We start from the raw sequence: 18,008 nt of genomic DNA on the forward strand, positions 1-18,008 counted from the left end.
CGCCGACAACTACACAGCTGCAAACTGTAACAACCCGGCGAATATCACCCTTAACCAGCTTACATATTACCGAGATTCTATCTTCAACGAAGTCATCTCGCAAAACCCAACTAACTGACTACCTCCCCTCAGTCTATAAGAATAAGGAACTCTTCGTCGGTTTGAAAGCCCAACAAGACATCCTGTCGACCATTTCCCAGGCACTGATGCAACCACAGCCCAGATACTCGTCCATGGAGACGACTTCAGCGCAGGTGCCTTGATGAAGCCCTTTCCCGCGGGACCATCACGCTCGAATTCTGGCGGCAACCGAGCAGTCCAATTCAAGAGCTTCTCGAACCCGGCCGATAAGCTCATTCTGAACGATATTTTCCGCTACGTGCGGGGGTTTTGCGCAGACCCCAGTTTGCAAGATTACGAACTGACTGAACTGGTTCTTGGCCCGCAGGCCGAGAGTAGCGAGGACATCATGGCTTTCCGTCTCGCTGTGTGATCCGGCGATCGTTTGCGCACCTGAGCGGGTCTTGTGCTATGATGCCTGAGAACCTTAGGGGACGCGTGGGAGCAGATCTAGAGGTTTATGGGACGACAAGGCTGTCGATCATGGATACTTCCATCATGACCCTGATCCCGGCGGAGCATTTACAGTCTACAGTTCATGCGGTTCCGGAGAATGCGGCGAATATTGTCAAAGAGAGGACAGGATAGGGGGCAGAGTCGATTAGGTTTCGGGTATCGTTTGGAGGAGTAGGAACACGCTGATAGGAAAATGTGATGTGTGCACAAGAAGTGAAATTATATGTTGTCGTTCCCAATACACGTAGGGATATTTACCTTGATATCAAGTTTTTTGTATCATTTCCCCAATTCCGTCTTCACCGCGCGGTGGTCCTTGGCTACCTCTACACTTGCCTCAGCGTTGTCGGCTCAGTCGGTCTTTGCTACGACCCGGCACCTCCACCCGCAAGTTCGACAGCACATTCTACATCGAGCTGAGCGCCCATTACCCTTGCTCCCCTGGAGACCATCTCGTACGGAAGAGGAAAAACCGGCAAACCCAGCGTCGATCGAGGCTTGGCGTACAACTACCGACGCGCACAACTAAAAGTCAATATGGCCACCTTGGGATCCCGCGTTGGCTGTGTCCAATGGAAACTCGGCACAACTCTGAGAAAGGGGCATACATGATACTGGGACGAGACGTCGTACAAGGATGGGGAATCCACGGGCGAAGATCCGGGAGCCCTTCTTTATGTACTCTAATCCAATCAAAGTGACTTGTACATTCTATATGTCTGACTATCTACACGTGTATTGCAAGCATAAAGTCCACGGTAATCTGTTCGACGATGGCCAACAAGACGGTGTCGGGTAAGACAATGGGACGCAAACGACGGCTGAGGCCGTCCAGCACAGCATTGGCAAGCGAGCTTGCACTACGCGGCAATTGTGCTGTCAATAACTTTCAGCCATCTTGAAGATAAGCCAGTGGACATCATGTTGTTTGCGTCGAGTCGTCAGCTGATCCAGTTCGTGGCCAGCAGCTTGTTTGTTGTCGTCCAAACAGCTACCATATAAACTAACCTGTCGCATCCCGACGGGCAGTGAAGTTGGAAGCCAACGAGACTTGGATCAACCGTCTCTGTCACAGGAAAGGCCAATAAGTTAGTCCCCTTTTACTGGCAATATTCGATCATCAAGAACACACTTAACTCATTTCAAGTGACACATATCAAGCATAAAGACCGCTACATCCGAGTTACATTTGAACCAACACCATGCGTCTTACCGACTTCAGCCTTCACCTAGTCCCCCTAGTGCCCCTCTTCCTCTCAGCCGTCCCCACCGCCAACACCCTACATACGATCAGCTTCCGCTCCGACACCTGCCACGACAGCCAGAGCTACCTGATATACGACTTTGGGAACTTTGACTTCCCCGAGTCGTCACACTGCCAAAACATCGGGGAAGTGCCATACGACGATGTCATCGAATGTGGATACTACACCAACTGGGGATTCGCAAAGCAAGGATGCGAAGACATCGGGGGGTTCAGTTGGAATGCCCTGTACATTGGAGAGAAGGGGCATTGCAGTATCTATATCGGCATGGACTGCAAAGGCGCGAAGATTGATAACATGATGCCTGGGTGCTTTCAGGGAGTGGAGGGGGAGAGTTTTAAGTGTGACTGGGTTTGAGCTTCAGGCGGGGGTGTAAGGCAGGGGGTTAGGGAGGCTGTTCACGTTCCTGCTGGTTCGGGAATGGAAGGTTGGTGGGCCGAAAGGGGAATCTCTTGGGGAGATTGTAGGTTGGTAACCAGCTTGTTGGTTGCAAGTTCAGGCTCAACAAGTCTTGCATTGTCCTGTGCTATATTCTCAATCACAATAGTTCAGACTATAACTGACCGAGGCATGGATTATAGCAAGTTAGTTTTCACACCAGATGTTCAACGACTGGCAAAGGCTCCCTGCAATATGATAAATGAGGATGCGAAACATTGTCAACGACCAGTTTCCAATTAGATTAAGAGAAATTTGTAAGTTGCGCATCCACTTCGACCAATACGTATCTCCTTTGCGATGCAAGATTCGCCTATCAGCTAAGCCATTTTGTCAACGGTGCTTGGCTAAAAATAAGCTTCATCCCCATATTATCCATATTATACGAGACTCAGTCCATCGACGATAGCAAAAAGGTCAACGAATTGTCTAAAAACAATCACAAACAAGAATTAACCCTCAATATTTGCACCTGCGGGCCGCGACTCCACTGGATATTTGCCCGCATTGCGTTGAAATATCGCTTGGATCCACAGGCGTACGTCAACCTCCAACGCGGCTCCGGGCAACCGCTGTTCGTGATGGTACACAGCCACGCAAAATGCTTCAATCGGCTGCCTTTTGTCGAGTCAACGCCTCCCCCCTTCCCTGGCGGAGGATATTTCCAGCTGGCCCATGCCAGCACGTATCCCAAATATCAGGAGCATTAACAGGCCACATCCCGAAACGCAGTTGCGATCTGCGCCGAGAGCTCGGATATAGGAGGAGGAAAAGCGGGGATGGTCAAGAAAGATTCGGCGTACAAGTAGATCATCAGCCCTGATGTCTTGTGCCATGCGGGTTTCTTGACGGACGACATTGTTTCCTGGGTTCATTCCTCTCTTGGCATCACCCTATTCACTCGTTCAAGCCACATTCGCTACCATGCAGATCCGTCGCCTGGCGGCTTTGGCGTTCGCCTCTTCAACGCTTGCGCAGACTTACACAGACTGCAACCCGACAAATGGTGAACTTTTCCAACTTTGGACGATGGTTAAGTTCCAGACTAACAAGAATCAGAAACATGTCCCTCAGATACCGGTCTGAACCTGAGCACCTACTCCGTCGATTTCACCCAAGGCGCCAGCGATGACTGGAACATGACCTACGGCAGCGTAAGCTACGACTCGAGCGGCGCCGCCTTTACTATCACCGAGTCGGGCGACGCCCCCACCATGCAATCCAACTGGTACATCTTCTTCGGCGTGATCACAGTCCTCATGCGCGCCGCCCCGGGCACCGGCATCGTCAGCTGCGCGATCCTCGAGTCGGACGACCTGGATGAGATCGACTGGGAGTGGCTTGGCGGGTCGGTAGACGAGGTCGAGACCAACTATTTCGGCAAGGGCAACACGACGAGCTACGACCGCGCTACTTACGTCGACGTGACCGACTCCCAGGACACGACGCACAACTATACCATTGAGTGGACCTCCGCTGCGACGACGTGGTACATTGACGGGACTGCCGTGCGCACGCTCGCGTACGCCGATGCATTGGAAGGGGAGAATTACCCGCAGACGCCGATGCGGGTGAAGCTGGGCCTCTGGGCTGGCGGTGACAGCACTCAGAATGCGGGCACGATCGAATGGGCGGGTGGTGAGACGGATTACGATGATGGTCCGTTCACCATGTATGTTGAGAAGATTGAGATCACCAACTACAACCCTGGCTCTACTTATACGTACGGCGACAAGACGGGCGCCTACTCGAGCATTGAAGTTGACAGCTCGGATGCCACTAACTCGACGAGTTCTACGTATGCGTCCAGTAACAATGGGACCGACATTTCGTCATCGTCCAACTCGACTTCTTCTGGCAACTCCTCGACTTCTTCTAGCAGCTCCTCGACTACGGGTACTTCTGGTGCGAGTATTACGGTAGCCGGCTCGATCATGTTACGGGTGGTTGTGGCATTAGTATGTTCTTTTGTAATATAGTGCCGCATGAATTGGATGTTGCGCGTTAGAAATCTCAGATAAATTGTAGACACATTTTCCGACGGAGGGTGTTTTATTTTTTCGAGAGGTACCCATTTTTCCAGCTTGGTTTTCATAACGGTGAAGGGAATTAGGTGACGTCCAAGGCCCCGCACCCAAAGATGTAGGGAGATGATGACCAGTTCAGGCCTCGTCCAGAGTTTCATGAGGGCGAGTTGACGCATCCCATGGGAAGCAGGCAAGCTTTGCTTCCAGGCTCACCTGCTCTTTTCATTAGGATCCACCTTGCCGCCATCTCTCCGTCGTGTGACTGTTCGATAGATTGAGACACAGACAGACGTTGACATTAATGATTTCTTCGACCTACCACCGCAAAACTGGCACCACACGGGTCTTAATGTCGGATCCCGAGTATTGGTGGCTGTGTTGGTACTATGAAGGTGCCCCTAAATACTACAATCCATGGCTGCCTCCCTTCTACCCCTCCATGTCTGAAGCCAAACTCACCCACACCTAGTCAATAAAAGGGCCGTTGCGCACCACATTTCTTCTCCAGTTCGTCCTGGACTGACCGCGAACATGCGAATGTGTAAACCAAGCCTCATCTGGAAGAATTTCGGATGATCGGTTCCAATGGGCCCAAACGAAGCAATCGGGATTGAATTGACTTGGTACTTTGCGGCCATTAGCCGGCCTTGGCTGGTCACAGTCCATATAACCAAGAACACCCAGGTTTACGGTATTTGCAGCTCTGCCGAGACGGAGGATCAAGGGAGCGCTTCTTTATCAGTCACGTTGTAACGTGCCCTAGACCCAAAATGAACAGTTAAGCTAGCCATGATAGTTTCGTTCTCGGCCGGTTGACACATATGTAACCCATACGCAAGGTTACACCATTTCTTCCGCATTGTTCCATGCCCATGATTCATCAGCTTCTAGATTCTCACATGTGCAGACTTATCTGCCCCTCAGGTCGCAGAGCCATTTTATCTAGACATATTGATCAGGAACTTGTACTTTTACACATATAAATGTGAACATGCAAATGAGTAGTTTACTATTCCTAATCCCACCACTCTCCAGGGTTCGGCAGCTACCACAGCTGTACATAAGCGATCACCTTCCGGCCATTTCATGTTTTTCTCACGTATATCTCGTATCCTCGTAGAGTTTCAAGCTTTCACATAATTCAGTTGGTATATAGTTGATATAGGACGTGGTTCTAGGGTGTCTAGAATTATTGAGCTTCCGTTCTGGAGCGGTACCTGTCAAACCATGCCACCTATGTATCAACTCCAGGACTGACGAATTAGAGATTCTGTTCATGTTTCTAGTTGTATCCTTTCAACATTTAGGGGGGTTTCATAATCTTTCCTGAACCCTGTTACTCTTAATTTGCTCGTTATCCAGCATTCCATCTAAAAAGGTTGACTCGATAGCATATCCGGCTATGTGACTTCAGTGCTCCTTCCTTTGTGGCCGACACTAGAACTACGTAAACCACTGGCTAAGAATGGCAGTTTTACAAGGAGACTCTCTTAGATTAAGTAGGGTGTAAATGAAATGCTTTCAGTTTGAGTAGCGAAAAAGCTGTAGCCGCCTGCCAGGTTGTATATTATTCACATGATACTTGATGGCACATCATTCCCGCCTACGACCTGGATATTGATATTTTCTTTGTGGATAATTGACTTTAATAGCAACAAGATGATGGCTAGGTTTTTTTGTTGCAATAGACGCCACTTAGCATGTCTACGTACGTCGCCTAAGAATCTCATTCATTCCTTCCTCTTTCAAAGCCAAATTTAGACGAAAACAGCTGCTTTGTCTCAACATCTGGCGGGCTCGTCTCCAATCCCTCGACGAGGCACTCTGTTTTGTGACATACGCGATGTTCCCTCCCTGTTTATTTCCTCTGGAATGTAAACTTGAATCAAACAAGTGGCTCACAGATTTCCCTGGTAATGCCATGTTTCATAAAGCTTGAGACAATGAAGTGACCAAGCGCTTCAATATATTTTAGACTCCCTCGAACTGTTTGCTCCGGCCAAAATATCGTGCCCGCAACCAGACGTCAATCATGTCGCCATATAAATCCAATAACCTCAATCCCCGTTCAGCTGCAAAGGTCGGGTGGTCTAAACATCCCGATGCCCCCTATTTACACGCTCAATGCACCACACCGGGAAAGGAAACGAAAAAAGGCCTCGCAGCGTCCGGGTTGGCTATAGAATCAACGGGGGCAACTCATGATACTGACTTCCCCGCTGAATTTAAAAATCAAAAGCCAGAAATGACCCTATCTGATCCAGACGAGCATGAGAGCGAGGAGCCCGAAGACTTTACCTCTAGGCCAAGCTCGCCGCTCCAGTCAGGTCTCGTTTCCCTATTGCCCCTGACCGAGAGTGATTATCCATCCCGGTTGGACCGCCAAGAACCCCCTCACGAGCCTCTAAGTGACTATGGCCATGGCGGTCTCCATCCTGTTCACATAAATGACATTTTGGACGGTCGGTTTGAGGTCATTGCCAAGCTCGGCGATGGGGGATTTGCCACCGTCTGGCTCTGTCTAGAGACAAACACCCACAAATGGAGAGCTGTCAAAATCATTAAAGCGGAGCATTCAAAGCCAGAGAATCCGGGCCTGCTGCTTGTCGAATATTTAAAAAATCGCAATCTGGGTCCTGCCGACTGGGAGGCGGCGCACATCCAGCTTCCGATCGATCACTTCTGGATTGAGGGCCCAAACGGTCGACACCTTGCCCTTGTCCTTCCCCTGCTGGGCCCAGCGATAGACACACAATTGGATGAGGATGTGGGCACCATCAAACATATATGCCTTCAAGCTGCGCAGGGGCTGGCATTCCTCCACCAGCACGGCATCTGCCACGGTGACTTCCGGCCCTCCAACATCCTCCTGCGCTTGGACTCCATCGATCGCCTCGGCAAGAAGGAAATGATCACCTTGGTTGAGAGGCCATGGACTGTGCCGTCCGACTGGTATGGTGAAGAATACCATGGGCCAAATTACCCGCAGTATCTCGTCAAGCCAGTAGATCTTTCAGCTCTTCCCATCCAGAACAACATCGCCATTGTCGACTTCGGAGTGGCCTTCAAAGCGTCTAATCCGGCGGAGTTTACTGGCATCCCTACGCGGTACGGCGCGCCCGAACACAACTTCCCAGACTTGCTGATAGGCCCTGCCAGTGATTTGTGGTCGCTGGCCGTCACTATTGCGGAACTAAGAGTACACAATTCGATATGGGATGACGAACTGGGAAAATGGGCGCGCACGCTAGAGCTTCTACTCGGCCCTCTTCCTGAGCCTTACCGAGCGCTTTGGTGGGAAGGAACGCCAGAGGAAGAGTACCCAAAAGAGGACGAGGAAGGCCAATACATAGCGGATAACACAGAGAGCAGTAAAGACAGTATGGCCAAGGCCAGCAGAACTGCGGCATTCAGAAAAGTCTTCGATTGGCTACACGGACCCCAGCCTCTAACGGAGTCGCCTGAATGGTTCAAAGAGAAATGGGAAAAAATGACCAAGGACACTGGCTATCACGACTATCTTCATGGGCATCTCTACTTGGATCGTGGTCAATGGACAGAAGTATATAAGCCTGATGGCGCGGTCGATGAGAGCGTTGGCGAGCATGGGCGAGTCTGGGAACCCTTTGTCCTCCCCAAAGACGAGATCCCGATCCTGGGTGACCTCTTCTATGGGATATTCAAATACGATCCCGAAGACCGCATGACCCTCGATGAAATCATGCAGCACGAGTGGTTCACGGGGAAGAAGAAAACCCATGTACGGCGCAGGGTGGGCTGGTCGGCGAAGTACCGATCCATGGGACTGCTCTGCAACATCTGGCCCTGGATTTTGCCTTGGGACGCTTTACTCCCAATGCTTTTTGGTGTCCTGTTGGCTTCAACTATCTACGCAATCCTTCTTTTCATGACCTTCACCAGGCTGTCGCGATTCGATTCATGTGACTCGAGCCTCGTGTATTTCCGGTTCAAGGTTATATCTGCCACGTCTACATTTTTCGAGGGCGTGAAGTTAAGTGTATGAATTAGCGCATTAGAATAGGAGTGACTTTAGAAACACATTCAATATACATAGCCAGGTTGACATCTCCGAGAAAGCCATGGCTTGTTGAGAAAAACAAATAATGGTTGATATTATCCATTGGTATCTTTACATTTGTTTCAATGCTATGTCTGGGTTTTGACGTATCATCTCAAAGAAAACTCGACTATTGATAATCTCGAGGGACTTGTGAGGGCCCAAAAGAACTAAATGCCCATGGCCAGCGGATGATTTCCTAAGAACCATGTAATCTATTTTGAAAGTAACTAGGTGCATTCATGTTTTTCCGTGTCTGGTAATGTACAATTGATGCTCCTCGAACTGTGAAGTTCATGTCGCGATCATTAAGGGCGATGTGTATGTGAACAGTATTAACTAGAGGCTTACTAGTGCTGAATAATGTGCTCAAAACCGACTTTTGTTTGCCTATTGTAATACGCAATTGACTTATGCCCATTGTATTCTGTCTTTCAGGGACGCAAGTCAATCCTGAGAGATGTCAGCATCTTCTTGCTCTTTGTTTTTCCTCTCTTTTGAGTTCCTGCCCTTTCGCATACTGGATTTAGGCCAATCAAGTGATATGTGTAAGCATATATACTTCAATTCCTCCCGTTACATGAGTGGCTGAGAGATTAATTTCTTTTTTGACATTCTTGTAAGCCTAAACCTATGGCAGGATAACGACCGCTGATCTAGACAGCGATTCAACTGCTTCTGTTTTCGATTGCCATCCGCGGAGCAAGACGATTTACTTATACCATCTTCACCCGACTTGCACTGGAGGGACAACATCCGCACCGCTCAAGCCACCCAGCTTCGATCGAATTATCTCTTGCCTAATAGAAACCAGGGCAAACTCCCAGACGACGATTTCAAGCTTATCTGAGATCATGCTGATAACAAAAGTTTTTCTGTCGACGCCTTTCCCCGACTAAATTAAAATTTCCTGCACGATGCTAAGAAGTGGACGCGATTCTTCGACGCGTCTGATGTTCGTGTCGCCTTGGGGTTCCAGAGTATATCTGTAAGAAAGTATACGTTTGTTCGAGTTGTTTCCCGTTGGATGTGTACGTGGGAGGTAGAATGCTGGCCCGTGGGCTTGAGGTGCGCAAAAGTCCATGATGCGGACACAAATGTGTATAAGTACAATGGCGACATAATCTTCTTTCCATTTCTTCCCGATGTTTATGTCTATGAAAGGCGCAACTCTGCAGTCGGTGTGCATGGTGCCGAGCGGGCCATGCACAGATGCTAGGAGAAACACATCAGCGACGCAATCACCAAGTTAGATGAGGTGGACATTATTAGGGAACCAGCCAAGCCCGACAATATTCTAATGAACAAAAAAAATGCACGCTTGGGGTGGGTGTAAAGAAGAATACATGAACAAAGATGATGCAGACACCCTCAAGGCCGATCTGCAAGGCGTTGAGAGGATTACAAACTTTTGTTTGGAGTTGATGTGCATTTTCGCTACCATGGGGTTCGATTGGCTCTTGTTCGAGTATGCTGCGCCGCGGCGTTCGGCGGCGTTGGCCGGTGTTGGCCAGTGTTGGTCCGAAGAGCACCACCCGTATCTGCATGCAGCCGCAGTGCTCAACAACTCAACTTCGGACTCCCCCCACCACTTCTGACGCACGATCTCCATGTTCAGCTCTTCCGGTTAGCGCTGCAGAATTCGCCGAGTACATCCTGCCAATCCATGGACAGACGATTACCGTACCACGCTAATGGGTGCTCCCGATGGTGCGGATATCAGCCAGAGAACTCCCAGTCAATGATGACAACGATGTTGTGGCCGCGGACAAAAATGCTGGCTGGATGCAAGTCACTACGGGTGAAAACGGGATGGGGCCACGGACCGTGCTGTCTGGCCATCCAGTCCCCGTCGTCATCACGGTGGGGATGCTACGATGGGTCTAGGCCTTCGCGTAGCCATCGGTGGGATGGTGTCGACGGGACTAAAGCGTGGCCGCGCGTGTGGAATGTGGAAATCGCACAACGGTCCGCCCACACAAGACCCCACGGCAGTGCCTGTCGCGGCAGGAGGTTCGAGATTCCGCAACTCGCAACGCATGCTCTTGAGTTGCGACAGGACCATCTGGGGCGACTCGGTCGGTAGGCTGCCCCACCCTTTGGCCAGCGGCTCACCTTGGACCCGCTCCATGACAGTCGACCTTGGATGCGGGTACTGATGTGTGCTCTGTGATGTATTTCAATGTCGCTGCTTCAGCGATGTGAACACGCGATCCCGACTTGACCAAGAAGCGTTTCGAGATTGACTCGCAGAGACCCTCGCATCATACTTCGTAAGTTATTCAATAGGCCAGCTGGTAGTGTGTCTATTAGCCTTGGAGCTCAAGTTCACAGTTCAGGTTGTGGATATCGTTCCATTTTCTGTGGCTATTCTTGGAATGGCGTAGAGCCTACTTTTACCGTGGTTGGTTCGTCCGCATGTTTATTCTGACATATGTTGTTACCTGTTCAGTCAAGATGACACTTCAAATATCGCTTGGTGCTCAGTTTGTGGAGATACATTAGCTCGGCTACTTGACAGGTGGGTTGGTATATCTACCATCAGGTGTGGCTGGAGGTATTCGACAGCACGGATTGGCATTGATGATACGTGCCGCAATACTGATGAACTTTACGCTATTTCACCTCATAGGGTGCAGCACATTCAGTGATGCTTGTCATGCAATTTCTGACGGTCATGACATCTGCCAGGGCATTCACTGTAGGGATTTTGAATAACTTGGTTTCTGTTTTCCCATGTCTTGCTTACCCAGAGTACCTAGATGACATGCGCGTTTCGACAGACTTGAATATGAGAAGATATGTTACTGCACAGGCGGCATCTAGCATAGTCGGGTGCTTGGGAGCTGGGGGATCAACAGCTACTAGGGAGCCGCTTGCGGACTCGAAAGGTCTTGGTTTGTGCTTTGGATATATGCTATTGTGGTCATGCTCAAAGTTCTCCTAGCCTGGGGCCTGACACATTACGGGTCCGGGTGGGGAAATTCACAGAGATTAACAACTCACAATGCTGCATTACCATACATCACCAGTGTTTGAAAGTAGTCTGCGTTTATGGGAAATACAATAGCATTGCCTTGGGAACACATTGGGGATAAAGAAATGCAAATAGGAGGCAGCCCCTTTCGCACGATATTTCCGTCTCCAGAACCCTTTGTCACGATGGAATTCTGGTACAGGATTCTTCATCTTCTAGATGTACAGGGAAGAGTTTGGAATCTCAAGACTATCCCATAGGGTTGGAAACAATGTTTATGGCCATACATAACTCAAGTAGTATATAACCCCCCCCCCCCGACTCACCTAGCAGCTCCTTTGGTTGGGATTTCTGCCCCGTTTCCATCCTTTACCATCCACTCGTGAGAATATTCAGCAGCATTTGTAAGTGCCATCAGATAACGAACTCATAGCACAGCAAACCCCAGGAATAACGCAATGTTTCGTACAAACAGAAGCCAAGGGTTTCCGCGGCCTCTTACACCTCCCACAGCCCAGCCTACCTCGGCCTTAGCGGACCTAACCCCAAAAGAGCAAGATGCCCTCATCAAAGTAGGCAACTTCATCTATAGCCTCCTCTCACCCGAGTACCAGCGCCGAACTTTTCTCAAAACCCACGACTCCATCGTCGCCCGTGTTGAATACCTAGCCTCCACCAGCCGAGAAGCCCGCCGTAAAGCCAAACCCGAACCACGACGTCCGTTGAACCGTATCTTGAAGCACGCCCGGGAAATGCGGAGCGAAGCCGTGGCTTTGGCTGTATCCATCATCGACAAATGGAATTCAAACCTCAGGTACGAGGAGCTGAGGTGGGCCGCAGTTCAGGCGGCGATGCGGTCGTTTTTGCAGACCTGGGAGGTGGAGGCGCTGGCGCTGAAGGGCGAGGGCGGCGTAAGGGATTTTCAGGAAGAGTTGAAGGTTGAGTATGAGAACATGTTTGTTCGGGCTACGGATATGGGTGCTGCTTGCGTCAGATACCGTCGTTCGTCGGGCTACTATAGAGATAGGATTGACGCATGGATTGTGGATTGGACCGGGGTCGTAGACTAGAGGTTTGGAGCTGCGCTCCTCTGGTCACTCACAACTCGCTGAATGAGAGACATGGATTATTGCCAAAGTGTTGCTGATAAACCCAATTATGATTGTAAAGGCGAATTACGAGACAATAATATTAGTACAATAACTTCACCGTGAGGGTTTCCCTTGCAAATAATATTCTATGCTTATTACTTCAGCACTCCTGCAAGTTTACTGATCCCATGTCCTTTTAAAAATCCTCCAAAGTTTCATGTTTCATTCCCTACGTATAATGATTCAGAAATCCGAATAAAGAGTTCCTTGTCAACCTCTTTGTCTCTAATAATCGCACCATTGCGTTGAGTGGCTTTGTCTCCGGATACAACGCATTGGTTCTCTGTCTATGAAACCAACACCACAAAAGACGAAGAAAGGATTATGCAAAACCGTATCGCACAATGTGTACCTTCCCACACTGGGACCCGACAGCCACTACCAAAAAATGGCAATGGCTCATTCTGGCCTTCCCAAATGTCAGTACCGCTGCTTTTTGACTGTTTTGCCGTACGCTTTCCCGCGCTTTCTAAAGCATCAGCTCACATGTCATTCCCACACTTCATCACATAATTATATACCCGCACTAGCCAGTCGACCGTCAAGCACTACGCCGGCGGAATATAACTCGACAGCCGGTCCAGAATTCGAATCGTTAATCCGACCCCTTATTGGACCTCGCCTATCCGATAACGCTCGTCGGCGAACCCGTCCCCTCACGATATAAGGCGCGCAGCACGCCCTCTCGCCGCGATTCTTGCGAGCGTCTAGACCACGTTACGGTCTATCTACTTGAGCGTATGGTTGAGATGTATACGCTCGATGAGAACCCCAATTAGCAGATACCACGACTTGTCGCGACAAAAAATAGTCGAGCATCTTCTGCATATCAGCAGTATCCCACCCCTGAGGACGAATTTAAGCGCCATATTACCACACTTATCGGTAGTTCAGGCAGGGGTTGTAGCACAGACTTAGGGAGGGACAGGAGGTTTAGTAGTCGTTTGGCTACAAGTTTACCTGTATAACCGCCCGACGCGGCTTAAGGGCCCGCTATATCATCTATAGCCCCTTAAGGGAGTACTTGTAGAGGTACCGAGGGTTAACACCTACGGCGTATTTAATATTATTATTAATATTATTTTATTTATATACCCGCATCTCCATCTTTATACAGTGGACCGCCATCCCCGCTTCTCCGTGCTCAAGATCTCAGACCCGAACCCAAGGCCGGACTTCTGGATGAAGTGCAAAAACTGATTCCGTTTACGCCCGTCGGGTTTTTTCATGGGGCGGCTTGATAATATGATGCAAAGATGGAGCGGGAGGTAGGTTGTTAACTACACAGGTATGGTAAATCGTGTAGAAAATAATCTCAACACAAGCCAAGGTCAAGCCAGCACAGTTCTGCAAATGAGGAGTAGAGCGAATTTCAATGCAACTTCAATTCCAGTGATATCTCAGCGTAATAGCGATTCTCTAAGAGTTGTACCATCCCAACCCAATGCCCGTGGCAAGCCATGCCCAAATCTCCCAAAAACACCCCCGTATATGCATGCTCCGCTCCCCCAGAAATGAACCCTCTCTATTCGTCAGACTGGTTACCAGACGACACACTTTTATGCGACACCTCTAGTTGGCCGTGTCGACGATGTAGCGACCGGAAATCTGGCCCTTGATCATGAGGTCGTATACATCTTGCAGCGTGGATAGCGGGACAACCCTAAGTGAGAATGAAAGTCAGCCAAATTCCGACTGGAGAATAAAGGAGTTGGGGGATGGAGAAAAGGGGGTGCGGTGGACCTACTTGTACGGTGCCTTGATTAGTCCACGTCTGAAGAAGTCAATAGCCTCTGCGGTGTCTTGGCGGTTTCCGACGTAGCTGCCCTTGATGACGATTTCACTGTCGCTGGTTAGTTTCACACAGTTCCCAGGCCAGGTGTGGAACCGACTCACCGAACCACCGTGTCGAAGACGGGTGCCTTGATGAAGGCGTTCCCGGGAAGTCCAACACAGACAATCGTGCCCTTACTCCTGACGTACTCGCTCGCCTGCTGGAAAGGCTTCTCGCTGACGGCCAACAAGATAACGGCATCGGGACCAAGCCCATCGCCAGACGCCTTCTTCACATCGGCGACGATATTCTTGGACGTGGCGAAGTCGACGAACGTAGTGGCACCGAGCTCCAGACACACCTGCTTCTTGTCCTCGCCGCCGTCAATGGCAATCGTGTGCAGACCCATGGCCTTGGCGTACTGCAGAGCGAAACTGCCCAGACCACCTCCAGCTCCGACAATGGCGACGTGCATACCGGGCTTGGCGTTGCTCTCCTTCAGAGCCTTGTACACGGTGAGGCCGGCGCACAGAATAGGGGCCACGGCCGCGAGGTCACAGTCCTTGGGAATGCGCGCCACGTGGGCAGCCTTGCCGATGGCGTACTGCTGGAAGGATCCGTCGACGGTGTATCCGGAAAGGGCGGGCGAGGGGCAGACGGACTCGGCGGATTGGCGACAGTAGACGCAGCTCATGCAGGAGCCATTAAGCCACTTGATACCGGCGTAATCACCGATTTCGATATCCTTGACGAGAGAGCCGCGGGCCACTACCACACCGGCACCCTCGTGCCCACCGACGAGGGGCAACTTGACGGGCAGGGGCCAATCGCCGTTCATGGCGTGAAGGTCGGTGTGGCAGACGCCGCTGTACTTGATGTTGATGAGGACCTCATCGGGGCCGGGCTCGGCAACGGGAATCTTCTTGTAGACCACGGCTGGGAAACAGGTCAGTATTGGTGACGGCGTTGCGTAAAAAAGGGGTACGAGGGGAAAACGTACGGCCGCCCTTCTGCTCCACGACCTGTGCCCATTGCTCCTTAGGAACGTCGGATGCTGCCTGGTAATCAAAAGTGTGAGTGTGAGAACGGTTGGCCATCCCATTGCCCGGCGCGCAAAGCCTCCGCGACCCGGTAGTGAAGCGCCTTGCACACTCACTTGCCAGTGCTAGCAATGCGACTCGCCGGGCGGGGGCATGGATGCTTCTTAAAAGCACGCTACTAACCTTGGCGCTCATCTTCTGCAAATTGTGTTTGAACAAGTCTGAGAATATGTGCGTGTAGTTCGAATCTGTGTGGGTTGTGTAACGGTGTGTGTTTAAATAGTGAAGAAAGCTGTGACGAGGATGTACCAAAGAGGCAATGAGGATACCACCACCTGACCGAAAAGCCAAGATGAAGTGCGCTTATATATCACACATTTCCCTCTAGGCCCATATAACTGCGCTGATGATCATAGGATTTTCGGGGAGTCGGTGGCATGCTTGCGCTGGTCGACCCACATGCAGTCGCGCCGTGCGACCGTGGCCATCGTACGACGTCACGCCTGGTCGATACAAGCGGCCCAGTAAGGCCCGGTGAGGCCCGGTAAGGTCCAGACGCACCCCACAGTTCGTCCCAACAGCCCAGCTTGGCAACGACTGCGAATCCGGGCAGGCCATCCCACCATCCTATCAAAGACCGACCCCAACTATCCTCTGCAATTTAGTTGGCGCCTATGCACTAGTATACATGTCAGGTCAGCATCCAGAACAGCATGCGTATGCAGTGCTGTCAATCAGCGGCAAACGCTGGCAAGACACGATATTCGCAGTGGACCCCCGACTTTCCCATACCTCGAAAATAGAACACATGGACTTTCGCGTTGGCTTTTCACTCGCTCGGTCCCATTGATCTTGACTTGGCGCATCGGTAGCAGCCTATAGGCCCTATACCGGACGTCCCGGTGAAATCGCTCGGATACACGTCACTGGCAGTCTGGAGTCTGAAAATATTCTCAGCCGCGCCCGTTTTATTCCCGATACCATGGGAACACCCCACCCAGGGTTTGTCGAAAGGTCAAGCTTTCACCGTGTCAGGGCGGCCAAACCGGGAACGCATGCCCGTCCGACAGAACGGCCGAATCTCAATTTTCGTTGACGGCATGCACCGAACAACAAAATTTCCAAGGCTCAGACAATGCGAGCTCCGACCAAATTGCCGAGTCCCGCTGAGTCTTTGTCGCGTCATCCGTCGAGTCATGGCCGACATGAGTTGGCCATGGCATGGAACCAAGCTTGGTGGACTCGCTCGCCTATGTGGCCCAGTCGCGGCCTGCCTCAGGCTTCTTGCGTCTCTTGGAGTTCGAAGTCTGGCCCGGTTGGGGGATCGACCGACTCAACAACCTGTTGTCAGATTTCAGTTGCCTGTTTCAGTAGGCTGCAGACTTGATAAGCGAAAATCGCAGGACATTTTCACGCATATGCTCGGGGGCGTCGTCCTATCGGCCCGAACGACGGTACAAACAGGAACATAGCGAACGACCGCGTGCTTGCTTCATACAATCGCGGTGCGGAATCCCAATTGGGACGCGACCGGAGGGGCTGTTACACCTGCAGCCAGCGCAACCAATTAGAGGTCCCGATGGGAACTGAATAGCCAACAACCATAACAACGGCAACAGGCTTACATATAGTATACAGCTTGGCGGCAGTCCATCTCGCTCATTCTCGTGATTCGGACGAACTTATTTTCCCACTATGCATACGAAGGCTTAACATACGTTTGAATTTAAAGAAATTAGACAAGGGCCCTTAGACAAATCGAACCCCTTATAACTACCGTTCACATTTGCCAGTATATCATTCGATTTTTTCAGGAAGAATAAAGCATTGTTCAGAGTGCTCTCTGAAATGCCACGGGTTCCAGAGGAGCACACTGGGCTATGGGAGCTCTTACAGACACAAAGTGTCAGGGTTATGGTTATGGGACCAAGTCGTCGCAATCGGCCAGAAGGCCTCAACCGTCATTGGCATTCGTCGAATGGCCTATTGGACAGGCTGTGTGATCGCACCATGGTAATCGGCCCTTATGATCACATTTGGCAGTCGATTTCACCATAGTAGTCCCCATCGTAGGATGAATCAAGCAAGCAGGCATTCATTCCTTCATTTCCAACATGAAGCCATGTTGCGAGCCCGCCAAAGCGGTACATAAGGGATTATAGGCAGTTATCGTGCCACATATGGGACTTGGGGCTGGAAATGGTATGGCCAAGCGGATCTGAAACGCGGTAGATTCGTTTTGATTCAGTTGGATTCCATGCAATCTGTTTGCCTAGAATTGACCTTATATCCACTACCACATAGCACATAAGTTATCGCCACAACACGCGGGGAGCATCGTTTCTAGATATATGGGCCTGCAAGTATATATACTGTAGGCACGGGTGTTTGATAACTAGGTAAAGGTAGACCTGCCTACCGACTTGCTGTATGGATAAGATAACAAGCCCACTGTATAAGCACCCGCGCCCGAGAATAAGCCATAACGCTCTGATTAGCCATTGTGAGAGCACAATCTCCACAGGGGAGGCATCATAGATCCAATCTGCATTCCAGGCAGCGCGAACACTCCCTCAGATTGTGGGAGCTTCTCGCAGACCCAGTACATATGCAGAGCGAGATTCCAAAGGGTGGATACAAAAGCGAGATATTCTACTATCCTGATGATGACTCGCATCATGA

The 18,008-nt window shown here is 50.5% G+C and overlaps 4 protein-coding genes across 4 annotated transcripts; 3 read left to right on the forward strand and 1 right to left on the reverse strand.

Annotated features, from left to right (window-relative positions):
• Positions 1–1,778: 1,778 nt before the first annotated feature.
• Positions 1,779–2,198, forward strand: BCR38DRAFT_406038 (uncharacterized protein; the record flags this gene model as incomplete). The annotated part of the gene is made up of 1 exon (XM_040858009.1): positions 1,779–2,198. One exon carries the CDS (start codon positions 1,779–1,781, stop codon positions 2,196–2,198), a length of 420 nt encoding a protein of 139 aa, XP_040720381.1.
• Positions 2,199–2,925: 727 nt separating this feature from the next.
• BCR38DRAFT_503996 (concanavalin A-like lectin/glucanase domain-containing protein) lies at positions 2,926–4,466 on the forward strand (the record flags this gene model as incomplete). Its single annotated transcript, XM_040864889.1, has 3 exons — positions 2,926–3,285; positions 3,339–4,237; positions 4,446–4,466. The coding sequence occupies exons 1-3, from the start codon at positions 3,204–3,206 to the stop codon at positions 4,464–4,466; spliced, it is 1,002 nt and encodes a 333-aa protein (XP_040720382.1). The 5' UTR covers positions 2,926–3,203.
• Positions 4,467–6,551: 2,085 nt separating this feature from the next.
• Positions 6,552–7,502, forward strand: BCR38DRAFT_332752 (kinase-like domain-containing protein; the record flags this gene model as incomplete). Its single annotated transcript, XM_040855181.1, has 1 exon — positions 6,552–7,502. A coding segment is annotated over one exon (951 nt), but the record flags the coding sequence as incomplete, so codon positions are not given.
• Positions 7,503–13,878: 6,376 nt separating this feature from the next.
• Positions 13,879–15,655, reverse strand: BCR38DRAFT_422127 (zinc-binding dehydrogenase). Its single transcript, XM_040859487.1, has 5 exons — positions 15,510–15,655; positions 15,287–15,344; positions 14,409–15,222; positions 14,260–14,355; positions 13,879–14,175 (listed from the first exon to the last, which is right to left on the reverse strand). Exons 1-5 carry the CDS (start codon positions 15,519–15,521, stop codon positions 14,085–14,087), a joined length of 1,071 nt encoding a protein of 356 aa, XP_040720384.1. The 5' UTR covers positions 15,522–15,655; the 3' UTR covers positions 13,879–14,084.
• Positions 15,656–18,008: the final 2,353 nt, after the last annotated feature.

This window comes from Pseudomassariella vexata (assembly GCF_002105095.1).
Source record: "Pseudomassariella vexata strain CBS 129021 chromosome Unknown BCR38scaffold_2, whole genome shotgun sequence".
NCBI lineage: Eukaryota > Fungi > Ascomycota > Sordariomycetes > Amphisphaeriales > Pseudomassariaceae > Pseudomassariella > Pseudomassariella vexata.